We start from the raw sequence: 13,969 nt of genomic DNA, 5'->3' as shown, positions 1-13,969 counted from the left end.
TGGGGAGGGGAGTTACAGGTCAGCTACATTGTTATGGGTATGGAGATGCATGCAGAATAGATCTGGGAGTCTAAGATTATTAATGAATCAGTTATAGTTTTTGAGTCAGCCTGGTAGATTCATGTTCACCATTACTGATGCAGACGTTTTCTGAAGCTTTTCATTTAATTAACTGCAGTTAATTTCAGCAGCAACTGCTGTGATGGGATCTGTATCCATGTCTCCAGATTATTAGTCCTGGTCTTAACATTATTGGTCCAATATTGGAGTTGTTATGCAACCATAATGTTTCAGTGATTTGCACTAGAGTGTAAACAAATATGAATCTTGTGGACACCCTTCTGAAATTCATCATCTCGGCTTTTTGATGTATGTTGGTCCCATGATTGACCACCATTCCACCTCCATTCATGTTAGTAAAGTGAAGCCATTATAAGTACCAAGCTTGCTTCATATTGTCTATTGTTCCTAAGCAATGATTTTGAGGTGTCATATACTTTATAACAAAGAGTTACTGCTGTTTGGGTACCTACTGTCACCTTGTTTTATTTTGATATGTGTACCATGTAATAGCTAAGTAATAGCTACTTAGTTAATGAAATAAACAAGATATCACAGTTTTTGTTAGACAAATTTGACTTTCAGAGCACGAGAAGCTTACTGAGCCAAGTTCTGAAGAAGGGTCATTGGACTCGAAACATTAACTCTGATTTCTCTCCACAGATATCGTCAAACTTGCTGAGTTTTTTCCAGCAATCTCTGTTTTTTACTGAGCCACGGACAGAATTGTAGAATCTACATGATATCAGTGAAAAGAATTTCATCAAGTAGAAATGAAATTTCACTTAATCTGTTGTAGCTTTTTAATCACTAATATAAATATAATGCAATAGGATATACTTTTCTTTTTCTGATAACTTTTGAAGAAATAACTTGTTAATAGTTTAAAGGAGAGGTTTAGATCAGAATAATTTTGTGTATGTATCAGAGGTGCAGAATGATTCACCTGATATGTTGGAAAGATCTGAATGGACCTTATTCACTGTTCCTGTCCATTGGGTGCTAGCTTTCTTGTAAGATGATATTTCATCATCTCCTGTTTCAGGTAGTGATGGCTGGAGGCTGTATGAGTACATCACCAGGCACTTCATCGCTACAATTAGCCATGACTGCAAGTATCTCCAAACCACCATTACATTCAGCATCAATATGGAACATTTTACGTGTGTGGGGAAAACTCTGATTTCACCTGGTAAGAATAAAGCAGTGTTAATTAACACTGGATGAATGTTAATTAAGATGTGTGTGAAGGATAGGTTATAGATATCTGCTCACTCAGTGTTTCTAGATGTGTTCCATGTTGTGTATAAATAATTTTGTTGTCCCTTACTAGGTTACACAGCAGTGATGCCATGGCAGAGCCTGGCAGAGGAGGAGACTCTTCCGATCTGTGAGAGGGGAGATGTGTTTACTGTAGATGAGGTTAAGTTATTAGAGAAGCAGACTAATCCACCTGACTACCTGACTGAGGCAGAACTCATCACCTTAATGGAAAAGCATGGGATTGGTAAGTCAGTTTTCTATGTAATGTGAGCAATTCCTCTACATTTTTTAGGACACTTTTAATGTATTGTTTAATACCATTGTGTAAATATGGATATTGTGTGTCAGAAGTGAAGTCTAATAATCAGTGAAGGTATCTGAAAATGTTAAGTAAAAAGTGCAAGAAATGCATGACTTAGATTATATATTTAACTTTTGCAGTTGATTGATGTGGCAGTTAGCTGTAGAAATATCTTCACACAAAGGCCATTAAGTTCTTTCACAAGATGACATCGGGTGATTATAAAAGAAAAATAAGCGAGCTGGAAGACAGTTGGAAGGTTCTTAAACAAGCATCAAAGCAAGTTTCAGTCTGTTTCCTAACACCATCTGTTACAGACACTTAATCCCTTTAAATCTTTTGATCAAACTTTAAATCTTTAATTATCTGATACTTTCCGGTTTCTTTGTGTTGTCCTGTCCAACAGTTATAAACATTTTATTGATTAACACTACAAGGCATTCTATTGCTTTTTTGGAACTGATGTTTTAAGTCACTATTCCAAATTGACTTTCTAACCTATTTTAAAATAAAAATCTTGACAGAACCAATCCAAACATACAAACAAAATATTTATATACGAGACATTGTTCATTACTGTGTATGCTCCACTTTCTCCTTCATGTAATGTGCAAGTTACAGCCACTTCAATACCACCAGTTTCAGGAGGTGTAGTTTCAGGCTTGGAGCCCATGCTATTATTTTATTTCAGAAAGTAATCCCACTGCATTTTGTGTTTATGTCAATCCAGTATTTGCGCCATTTTTTTCTTTTTGTCTCTCATTTTCATAAGATTTTGAGTTTTCAGTTCAGATTGCATTCTTCTTTACTGTTTAGTTGACTGCCAAGCTGCCTTAAATGAATCCTTGATAATAACAGTGAGAACTGTAGTGTAATCTTCGACTGGGGCTCTGCCACTTCCATAGGGTAGGAGAGAATGCCGTGGTGTGCCCATATGGTGAATGAAGGCAAGGAAGTGGAGAGTGTGCAGCAGCAGCAGCCTGTAAAGTAATCCCCTTCATGCTGAATGGAACAGTGTTGGAATTTTTGAAAATAAGCTCCAATTATGGGGCTGGGGTTCCTGACTTTCCTTGTGTGTCATCTCAGTATTGAGTCAAGTAGAGCCCATCACTTGCCTATCTTGATGGGAGATAAGATAGAAACTAAAGAAAGATGCAAGTTCAGGATTTGCGATGGGGGATCCTTCGAGAACTTTGACCTAGTAGGATAGTGGAAGGGAAGGATTCAGTTAGTCAGATGAACTTGACATTCATGATAAAATGTCCACAAGCTGCTCACATTTATTGTGAAGGTGAGGGAGACAAATCTGTTGATGAATGTCACACTATTCTACTGTGACCGACTTAAAGGACGAGTGGTAGAATGGTATAGAGAGGCTTCAGTAGGGGAAAGGAAGTCCTCCCCCCTCAGCCATATTTCTGCAAAGGTCTTGATGTTGATGCAATCATGCACAGCAAACTCACTGATGGTCATGGCCTTTGATCACCAGTGAACAAATATTCTTTAGGGGACTAACTGAAGTGATGATGAGGATTGATCTGTCGGCAGTGTTCACAAGGTGGAGATCGGCAAGATAAGCATCCAGTGGGTATGCTTGGTGGGAGCTGAATGCTATTGGGCAATTAACTCCATGTCCTCATAATGTGAGAGATGTTGCTACAGAACACATCATTATGATCATGTAGAACACTACCTCATTGCCCGAAATCTTTTTGTTAATCAGTCTTTATCATATTGCCAATTTATTTGGAGGCTTTAAAAGCAACGTCCACATGCAATCTAGGAAGATCCCAGAATTGATTTTTAATCTATACAGTATTATTTGATTTCAGCTGGAGCAGTTTGTTTCAGAATCCTGGGATAGAAAGTGGACATAATATTTTGCTTTCACTGATCTCACCAATTTACAGTAAGAAATGTATACTGGTGATGTCCTTGTAATTTATTAACCTTCAAAAATGAACTGTTTGGCCCAGCGCATGAAGAGCAGATGGCACACATGGAACTGTATGCCAGTAAGACTCAGCATCTTCAGAAGAGAATGGTGAAAATTCTGACATTTAAAAGAAAATGGTTGCACTAAGTCAGCCTGATCTTATTTGGGCAATATGTTTACTCAGGATTGCAGATAGAGATGTGAATCTACTATATTCTGTGAATGCCAGTTAATATTCTTTCTGTTGGTCTTATCATTACTGTTCATTGAACTGCTCTCTGAGTGTTTTGCCTTTGGGTATTGCAATTCCCTTCCCTTGTGTGTTGCTCTTCACCTGAAAATAAACGGCAAAGCTGTGTGAAACACAACAATCAGCTTTAATTCTGACATGTTGAAAGACATGTTGACATTCTGAAAGTTTTGAGCTTTCTTATCTGAATTATAACATTTTCAGACCTGAGTGGGTATAGTTTTATAATATCAACCTCTGGTACTACTGGACAAGTCAGATCCCTGAATGAAACCTGGTCAGATAGTTTTTTTTGGTATAGTTAATGTGGTGTTTAACCATTGAACCATATTCACATGGGGCTACTGATATTCTTTAATAACAGAAAATTAGTTTATTATGCAAAAGAAAGAAAGTATGCTATATATTTATATGTATTAGTTGGAAAGATTTTTAACACAAACATTAAAACTAAGTTTCAACTTGTTTTCCAACACTATTCACTCGAGACTCAAGTCCAGAGAAATGATACTCCTGTCTTACTGTTTAAGTTTCGACTTAACTGACTATTTCCAATCATTTTCTTGAAATGTAGAGATAATTTTATGACTTCCGTTTCAGACTGATGACATAAATCTTTGACAATTCAGATGGCCTAAACGTTTTATTCTAACAATGTGAAGATTTCAACGCTAGACTTTTCATGGTTTGAAAATTATGCAAACTAGAGAAGACAATGCTGCTGCAAATGATTTGGTTTCCTCTGAACTAAATGGACTCCTGCTAGGACATAAACTAAAAACAATTCTTGGTTCTGAACTGAATTCATAGTTCCTCTCAACTAAAACTCTGTTGGTGTCTGAACTAAACTGAGAACAAAACCAATGGCTTATTGTTTTTTTTTATGCTACCTCTCAAAAACCTGTAAACATAAATACCTTATTATATTAACACTGCAGTGGTTCTCCAAGCCCTTGTTTGCAGTCATATGCCTTCTTGAACTGGTGCATTTAGGGCAGTGTTCAAGACGTTTTTTTAAAAGACCCTTCACAGACTAACCCACACCCATTTGCTTCTCTTTTTAAAACAATCCAAAATGTTTTACACACCATTCATCACAATAGTTAAGATTTTACTGTCTAGTTTTATAAGGTTGCCTTTCGGGTCTTGTCGTGATGCCAGCATGAGACATGGAACTGTCTCTTTGAGTTAGGAACAACAAACAGAAATGGATCATTTATCCTTCAATCCTGTTCTGCCATTCAAATATAGCTGATTTGTGACTTAATTCTGTTTACCTACCTTTTCCCAATTTTCTTCAATACCTTTGGACTGAAGAGAAAGACTGAAGAAGCAAAACCTGACAATTGCAATGACGAAGTGAAATGCGTAGTCTCAGACCTTTCTTGCTTCAACTAGCCACATGACAAATACAATACTAATTGACCAGAAAGCACCATTGATCCACATTGTACCATAGTCTGAAACCATGATATCCTTTCGTCTGCTCAAGTATTGTACTGAAGATGTTTTTGATATGAGAGATTTGAAACACAGCTTGGATTTCTTGCCTGATTCATCTGGTTTGGTATGTGTAGTCAACTACTCAAAGTCATAAAATCATACAGCATAGTAACAGGCTATTTGGCTTACCATGTCTGTGCTGAACAACAATAATCCCATTTACCTGCATTTGGTTCATAGCCTACTAGGCTCTGGCATGTTTTTAAATGTTGTGACAGTACCTGCCTCCACCACCCTCTTAGGTAGCACATTCCATATTTCTACCACCCTCAGATCCTCTCCATACTGCTTGCTCCTCAACTCAAACTTATGTCCTCTGGTCTCAGACATGTCTCCCATGGGGAAAAGATTTCCACAATCCACCCTGTATATGGCTGTCATAATTTTGTATATCTCAGTCAGATTCCTCCCTCAGCCTCCTCAGTTCCAGGGAAAACAAAACCAAGTATTCGCAGCAGTTAAGAGACCTCCACAAATTTATATTTTTTTAAAACAAATGCGCTGGAGCTGACCATCTTTATAATTCTCAACTATTGTGTGGGTCACTGTCCCATAACTCAAGTCAGGACTGACCACTCTTCACTCACTCCTCAAGAATGAGTTTCTGGTTGCTTGTAATTTTAAGTCTCCTTCATGCTTACACTTTAATATCTGTTCACAGCCATTACTGTGGTAATGAAGTTTATCTTTTATTTCTTCTGTACCTCATTGCCATCAATTTTTACCTTTTATCCTTGTTATGACATGGGGTAAACCCTCCTGCTTAATTTACTCCAGCAACACAGAAAAGATTTATCCTCTGCGGTAATCTGTGAAAATTCAAGAGGTCAAGAACTATTAAAGTAAAAATTAATAACTTTATTTCTTAAAGTATAACATAATAATTAACAACAATTTACAACTCCTTCCTCTAACCTATCTCTTATCTTCCCTTCTATAATACTAGTCTGATTAAAACCCTCAGATTTAGATTTACCAAAAATTCAAGTTTTCAAAACCAGCCAGCCATCGAATCTTCTATTTAGATCAAATTGTCGTCTTTTCTAATTCTTAGGGATTATGCTTCACAGGTCATGGATCAATAAAGGTACCTTTTTAAGAGATTTTTTTTGGCAGTCTCTGCACGCCGGTGGCGTGGCAGTTCTCCTCCCAACTGTTCAATTTTCCCTGGTCTTGTACCTCCAAAGCATCAGATTGTGTCATTGGCTTTTAAGATTGTCAATATACTCATTTCAAATTTAATTGGAGGTTGGTATTTTGGGGTATAATTTAAACTGACCGTTAGAATTTGAATTTCTTGTCTCCAGGCAACCAGCTAATTGAATTGTTTGACCAAATATTACATTATATTTTTTTCACAGCACTTGGTGCTGTCAGGAGTTCTACTAGCTTTTAACTTTCTTAAAGGTACAGTACACTCACATCTTCATAACTCCTTCCCCCTTAAAAGAAAGAACCATCATAATGAATAGATGGCTTCACTTTTTTTGTTTTTTTAAGCACATTACCCGAACATACAGATGACTTTAATCTAAGTTCACCGTAATTTCTTCCCATGTAACTGTGTATATGTTTGTATATTGTTCATGACGTGCACATTAAAATGTTGTGAGGCCAGTACCAAATCAGTAGTTCTTTTTCGATCGTGGAGTATTTTCTTTAGAGGATGTTGATCTTCTTTGAAAAGTAACCAACTAGCAGTTTAATCTCATCCTCATCTTCTTGTAGGAGTACAGCTCCAACTCCTATGTCATTAGCCTCAATGGCAACTTTAAAAAGTTTTGAAAAGTTTGGTGTAGTTAAAACTGGTTTGATGGTTAATATTGATTTCAAATGGTCGAATGCCTCCTGGCATTGTTCTGTCCACTGAAACTTTGTGTTCTTCTTCAACAAATTGGTTAATGTACCACGACACTGCTGAAGTTTGGAACAAACTTCTGATAGAATCTGCTGAGTCCTAAGAACTGAAGCACCTCTTTCTTCAAGGTTGGTCGTGGAAATTCCTCGATGGCGTTTGTCTTTGTGTTCCTTGGGGTCAACCTTCCATGACCGATGTTATGTCCCAAGAACATCACATCTGCTTTCGCGAATTCAGTTTTATTTATTACCAGTTTTGCTTCTCGTAGTCGTTCAAAGAGCTCTGTCAACTGTACCATATGATCTTTCCACAACTTACTAGAGATCACTACATCGTCCAAATACACTGCACAGTTTGTTAGCCCAGCCACAAGTCTGTTCATGAGTCTTTGGAATTTGGCTAGTGTTTTCCTTCCAAAGATCATTGCTTTAAAGTGATATAGCCCATTTGGGGTTACAAACGCAGAAATTTCTTTCATCATCTCTGATAAAGTTACCTGCCAGTAACCACACATTAAGTCCAACTTGGTGATGTAACTGGCTTGTCAGACTTTCTCGAAACAGTACTCCAATCTAGGAATTGGATATGAGTCCAATTTTGTAACGGCATTGACCTTCCGATAATCCACGCAGAATCGTTGAGTCCCGTCTGGTTTGGGAACGAAGACGATTGGTGAACTCCATTCACTCTGACTTCGATGATGTCCTCGTCGAGCATGGTCTCCACCATCTTCTGGACCTGATGGATTTGAAAAGATTAAGCCAATAGGGGTGTTGTTTTATTGGAGCAATATTCCCTATGTCTACTTCTTGTACAATAGCATTAGTCCTCTCCATCTGATTCTTCCATACCTCCCTATACAGCAGTAACAAATCTTTCAGCTGTGTTCTATGCTCCTGAGACAGATTGCTTACTAACCTACCCCAGTCCTCAAGGACTTCTTCATTTTTTAATCTATTTTGAGGCACATCAAAATCCACTTCATCTGGATTTGATTCCTCACTCTGCAGGGGAGTAACTAACATCTTTTCTCCAGTTCTTTCTCTCTAGTAATAATATGGTTTCAACATGTTCACATGACATACCCAATACTTTTTTTTCTATCTGGCATCATTACTAGACAGTTCACCTGACTCAAGTTTTTCTCAATTTGATAGGATCACTAAACTTGGCTTTGAAGGGATCGCCTATCACTGGTAACAGTACTAACACATTATTCCCTCGGGAAAACTTCAGAATCTCAGAGTTTTTATCTTCCACCTGCTTCATTCTATACTATGCGCTCTTTAGGTGCTGTTTAGCCAACTCACCTACTCTATTTAATCTCTCCCTCACCTCTGATACATAATCTAAGTGTGAAATCTCCGACTTTGGTCCTGTCAATTTTTCTTTCATTAATTTCAAAGGGCCGCTCACTTCATGACCGAGTATTAACTCAAAGGGAGTGAACTGAGTTGATTCGTTTGGGGCATCTCCAATGGCAAACAATATGAGTGGAATACCTTTTATTGGTAGTCCTGACAGTATGCTGTAAACATGGTCTTCGAGTTTTGATGCCACCCTTCCAAAGCTCCCTGGGCTTCAGGATGATATGAGTTGGATTTAAAGTGCTGCATACCTAAGATTCCACAACCTCCTTAAACAGCCTTGCTTTAAACTTTGACCCTTGGTCCGACTGATTCTCTCTTGGTAGCCCAAACCGTGTGAAGAAAGCTGCTAACTCCTCTACTATCCTTTTTGCCTTGATACTCCATAATGGAATTGCCTCTGGAAATTTGGTAAACACATCCATTATGGTTAACAAGTACTGGTTCCCACTTTTAGTTCTCGAGAGAGGACCTACACAATCAATTATAACGCGTGTGAAAGGTTCTTCAAATGCAGGAATTGGCAACGAAGGTGCTGGTTTTATTACTGCCTGTGGCTTACCTACCATTTGCCATGTATGACACGAACAGCAAATGTTAACCACATCCTTTTGCATTCCAAGCCATTAAAAATGTTTTGTACCTTAGCCTGAGTTTTTCTTACACCTAGGTGACTTCCTACAGGTAGTTCATGTGCTACCTGTAACACCGCCTGTCTGTATGCTACCAGCAACACAATCTGGTGTACTTCGGCCCATTTCTCCTCTGCACTGACCTGCCATGGTCTCCGTTTCCGTCTTAGGATTCTATCTTATAGATAATAACCCTTCAGAATATTCTCTGCCTCCTTTTTGGGGTATGCATCCACATTGTCTTGCCTCACTGTTGCAAGCCATTTAGCCTTTCAGGAGTAGACACTTCTGTCTGACCCTCTGCCTGTTCAGGTTTTTCCTGCACCATTACATCAAGCAGGGTGTCTGCTAACTGAACCTCAACTCCTTCATCTTTCTCTTTACTTTTCGCTTCGTGCTGTGACTTATGATAGTGGATCTGGTTACCACACAATCTGGGAAAATACCAGGATGTTTCTGTTTTAACCATTCAGTGTCTTGGTCTTCCTTGGGCTTCTCCACAACAAGGGGTGTTACTCCCACCTTGGATCCTGCCAAATCATTCCCAAGAACAAACTGAATTCCTGGAATTGACACTCTGTCAATCACTCCCGCTGTAACATCCCCAGTCTTGAGTCGGTACTCCAACCTGATCTTACATAGGGGAATGCTAAATTTCTGTCCATCTATCCCACAAATTACCACACTCTTGGGTAACAGATCAGAAAAAGTGCATATTCGCTTGTCCCTTACTATCAGCGACTGGTTAGATCCTTTATCTCTCAAAATTATAACTTCTTGTCCTTCTCCCCCTGTTCTTTCCAAGTAAAGTTCACCCACAGAGGTGAATTCTTTGTAGAGATCAGGTGCTAACTCCATACTCCGCCTGCTTAGGCTGTGCACTCTCCTGCAGCTCCTCGGCTCTTCTTGGAGTCTGCTTTACTACCTTCACTTATGCCACTGGCTTAGCTACTTTTACCACATGTTTACCCACAGCACTTTTCTTTAACAACCAGCACTGTGACTTTACGTGTGTCACTTTACCACAGTGGAAACACATGAGGTCTTCCACCTCCTTTTCATCCTCTTGGGCTTGTTTTTTATCCTGTGGTAAATTCTTAGCAGTACTCTCTATTCTTTGTTTCGTAGTGTAGGATCTCCCCTTCTCCCAACTTCTAACCCTTACAGAACAACATTCTGACCAGAAGCTTATCTTAGGCACCAATGTGTTTTCAACTGTTAATTCTGCTGCCCTTCTCACTTCCTGAACTTTCTGTTCCTCCACATGAATTCTTACCATCTCTGGAAGTGAGTTTTTAAACTCCTCCAGCAGAATAATCTCTCGTGGAGCCTCAAGGGTCCTATCTATTTTCAAAGCGCGCACCCATTGATCAAAATGACTATGTTTAATTCTTTTGAACTCAACCTAAGTCTGACCTGGTTCCTCCTTTTGTGTTTCTGAACCGCTGTCTATATGCTTCTGGTACCAATTCTTAAGCACTTTAAAATAGCCTGTTTAACCTCTTCTTAATCTCTTTGACACTTCATCTGTCAGCACGGCAAATGCCTCACCAGCTCTGCCTACCAGTTGAGTCTGAACTAGCATTACCCATAAATCCTTGGACTACTTCATCCGCCTAGCCAATTTTTCAAATGAAATAAAGAAGGCTTCAACATCTTTCTCATCAAATGTGGCAAAGTTTTGATATATTTATATATCTCACTACCTTCTCTTTTAAACTCCATTCTGTTGACTTGACTTTGCTGACTCAATCGTAACTTCTCAAGTTCGAATTCTCTTTTTTTGTCTCCCTTTCTTCTCTCTCTTTGCTCAGCCAAGAACCTTCTCTCCCTCTCTGTTTCCACTCTCTCTTTGTTTGTCTTCTAACTCCATTTCTTCTCCATTGTAATTTAAAGTTTTCTACCTCTCCTGCATTTGTCTGTTTCTCTGACACACCTAAGTGTCTGAGTAACTCTCTTACAATGTCAGCTTTACTTTTGTCCTTGGTTAAACCCAAATCCAACGTATTTACTAATTCTATAAGTATGGCCTTTTTCTTTCCTTCTAAACTTTCTTGGCAAATTTGAGAATCATCTTCAAATCCCAGAACCTCTTTTGCAATTTTAAGTGCCATTTCTCTCACTTTTAATTTAATCAACCACAAGTCACTGAAATTAAACAAATTGTCTCACCTAAGTTTTATTTAAAGATCTAGGACACCAACCTGCAAGTGTTTAAATCTGCTGGGATTTCTCACCCCCCCCCCCCCCCCCCAAATCTATTCAACTCTGTCTAAACCAGTTAAAATCCCAACAACAAGTCCCCAAAGCACCGGATTGTGTCATTGCCTTTTAAGATTGTCAATATACTCAATTCAAACTTGATTGGGGTATAATTTAAACTGATTGGCCGAATTCAAATTTGTTTTTGTCTCCAGACAACCAGTTAATCGAATTGTTCGACCAAATGTTATTTTGTTTTCAAAACACTTGGTGCTGTCAGGTAGTTCTACTAGCTTTTAACTTTCTTAAAGGTACAGTACACCCACACCTTCATAACAATCCTATCAATCCTCTCTTGTCAATAGATCTGTTCTGCCTTCTATCCTGCCACATCTTTCCTGTTGTCCTTTACTCCTTATTCCTCCCACCCTCAGCACATATTGAAAACTTCTCGACTTCTTTGTCAGTCCTGATCATTGGGCAACAATCTGAAGCGTTAAGGTTGTTTGTGTCTGCACTGATGTTACCTGACATGCATTTTCTGTTTTTATTACTGTTACTTGCCTTGGCTCTTATAGGACCTCATTCATTATTCCATTCTCAACCTGATCCATGTTGGGAGTAATCATCCTGTTATCAGTTATCCCCATCAGTTATCAAACCTGGCTGTCCCATAACCAACTAATCTATATTGTAGTTAATTTTTTTAAGTGAGTTTCCAGCCTACATTTATTATCACAGCTGACCTTCCCTGTTTATAAGATGCACCAATATCACTCAATGCTCTATTGAAATATGCTATATGTTTAATGATGCAGTTGCATGAGTATTGATTATCTAATAACCTCTCCAGTACATAGTGGAACTGAGGATCATATTACCAATGACAATCATTCTCAGTGCAGAATGTTCCCAACCTTGCCTATTATTGGGGTTGATGTTCTCATTAAAGAACGTCTCTTCTATGAAAGTTGACTAACACTGTCCAATGTTGGCCATTCTGTTACTAATCCATTTGTTTGAGATTTGACAATCCCGTTACTGGTTTATTTTTGGATCTGGGCTTACAGTCCTATTAATAAACTGTCCATTTCTATAAGGCCAACCACTCCTGTAAGAATGTAGTTTTTGGCAGAACTGACTGTCTGTTTACTGACGTGATCCACTTTGGAGAGCAATTGTTCCATTATTAATCCCCTATGCATACCAGGACTGATGGTCTAACTATAGATCATACTTTGTTTAGAATGATCGGACCCCAGGTAATGGTATTCTAGTTGGATTGAACGTACAGATATTACTCCATCTGCTTCTAGAATACTTGGCATGGTTTTAAATTTTTAATATCTTTCAAGTTGTAATGAAGATATTAGTGTCGAGGTAATTTTCAATTGTCGTGCAGAAATAAACATTCTAATTTTCTGACGTCAATTGAAGTTCCTTTTGGGAGCTAAAAAACAAATAAATTGACTCTTGTTTAATTTTCACAGCAGTTGGCCTAACAGTTGTTGTGTAAGATTCACTCCAGTGATTTGCTGAGTCACATTTATAAACAGTCCAGTGACATGTTAGTCTTGTAGATAGCATCAGTAACAGTCAAAGCATTAGGTTGAATGGAAGTTAGAAAAACAATTAGAATTTTGATATTTGCCTCTTTATAAAATGGTAGAATAGGTGTTGTTTTATGAAGAGGCTCTAATGATGCACATTTGTTCTTATTTATACTGTTTTAGAGACTGGTGTTACAGTTTTTATCTGTATTCAAATTCCCAAACAAACCTGAGGGAGTTCTGTTTAAAGCCTCAAAGCTCAGCTCTCAGAACTTGAAATCAATGGATTTCTGAAATAAAAAAGAACAAAACTTTCCATAACTATCCAAAAGGAAAAAATTACAAAGGAGGTTTTTTTTGGAATAAAATTGCTAATTTGTAATTATCAAAGCAAAGACCTTAGCCAGCTTGTGGTATCTCTCTCTGCTGAATTAGTTGTCCAGTAGTAATCAAAACTGAATTGGATCAGTCACATACATAATCTCTGTAGCTTCAACAGCAGGTCAGAGGCTAGAAATTCTGTGGTGTGGAACTTACTTCGTCCTATCTCCCCAGTGTCCATCCGTTTTTTACCAGCCCAAGTCAAGATTGTGGTGGAATACTCTCCAGTGGCTTGGAGTTTCTTGGCTTGGAGAAACAGTCAAGTTTCTTAACACCATCCAGGGCAAAGCACCCTGCTTGACTGGCACTCCATCCACCAATTTCAACATTCACTGCCTTCACCATTGACAAACAGTGATAGCAGTATGTACCATCAACAAGATGCACTGAAGTAACATGCCAAAGTTCCTCCAACAGCATCTTCAAAACGTGTGACCACTACCGCCTTGAGGGACAAGGGTGACAATAGCATGAGAACACTGTCAACTACAAGAACACCTACAAGGCCACCACCAAATCACATACCATCTTGACTTCAAACTATATTGCTGTTCCTTCACTGTTGCTGGGTCAAAATCTTGAAATCTTTTTGACATCACTGTGGTTCAAAAAGCAGCTCACCACCACCCCAGGGTAGTTAAGATTGGGCAATAAATGCTGGTGTTA

At 38.5% G+C, this 13,969-nt stretch overlaps 1 protein-coding gene across 2 annotated transcripts in view; it reads left to right on the top strand.

Annotated features, from left to right (window-relative positions):
- top3b (DNA topoisomerase III beta) overlaps positions 1 to 13,969 on the top strand; it is a 78,073-nt gene that overhangs the window by 52,212 nt on the left and 11,892 nt on the right. The window contains exons 11-12 of one of the 2 annotated variants that reach the window (XM_043716084.2): positions 1,106 to 1,252; positions 1,394 to 1,567. In XM_043716084.2, the coding sequence (XP_043572019.1) occupies positions 1,106 to 1,252; positions 1,394 to 1,567 (321 nt within the window). The remainder of the gene's footprint in view (positions 1 to 1,105; positions 1,253 to 1,393; positions 1,568 to 13,969) is intronic. The other variant, XM_088000187.1, reaches the window with a different exon arrangement.

This window comes from Chiloscyllium plagiosum, unplaced genomic scaffold (assembly GCF_037043375.1).
Source record: "Chiloscyllium plagiosum isolate Xiang-an unplaced genomic scaffold, Cpla_swu_hap1 HiC_scaffold_24, whole genome shotgun sequence".
NCBI classification, from domain to species: domain Eukaryota; kingdom Metazoa; phylum Chordata; class Chondrichthyes; order Orectolobiformes; family Hemiscylliidae; genus Chiloscyllium; species Chiloscyllium plagiosum.
The sequence above is the reverse complement of the archived record's forward strand: the minus strand, read 5'-3'. Positions and strand labels throughout refer to the sequence as shown.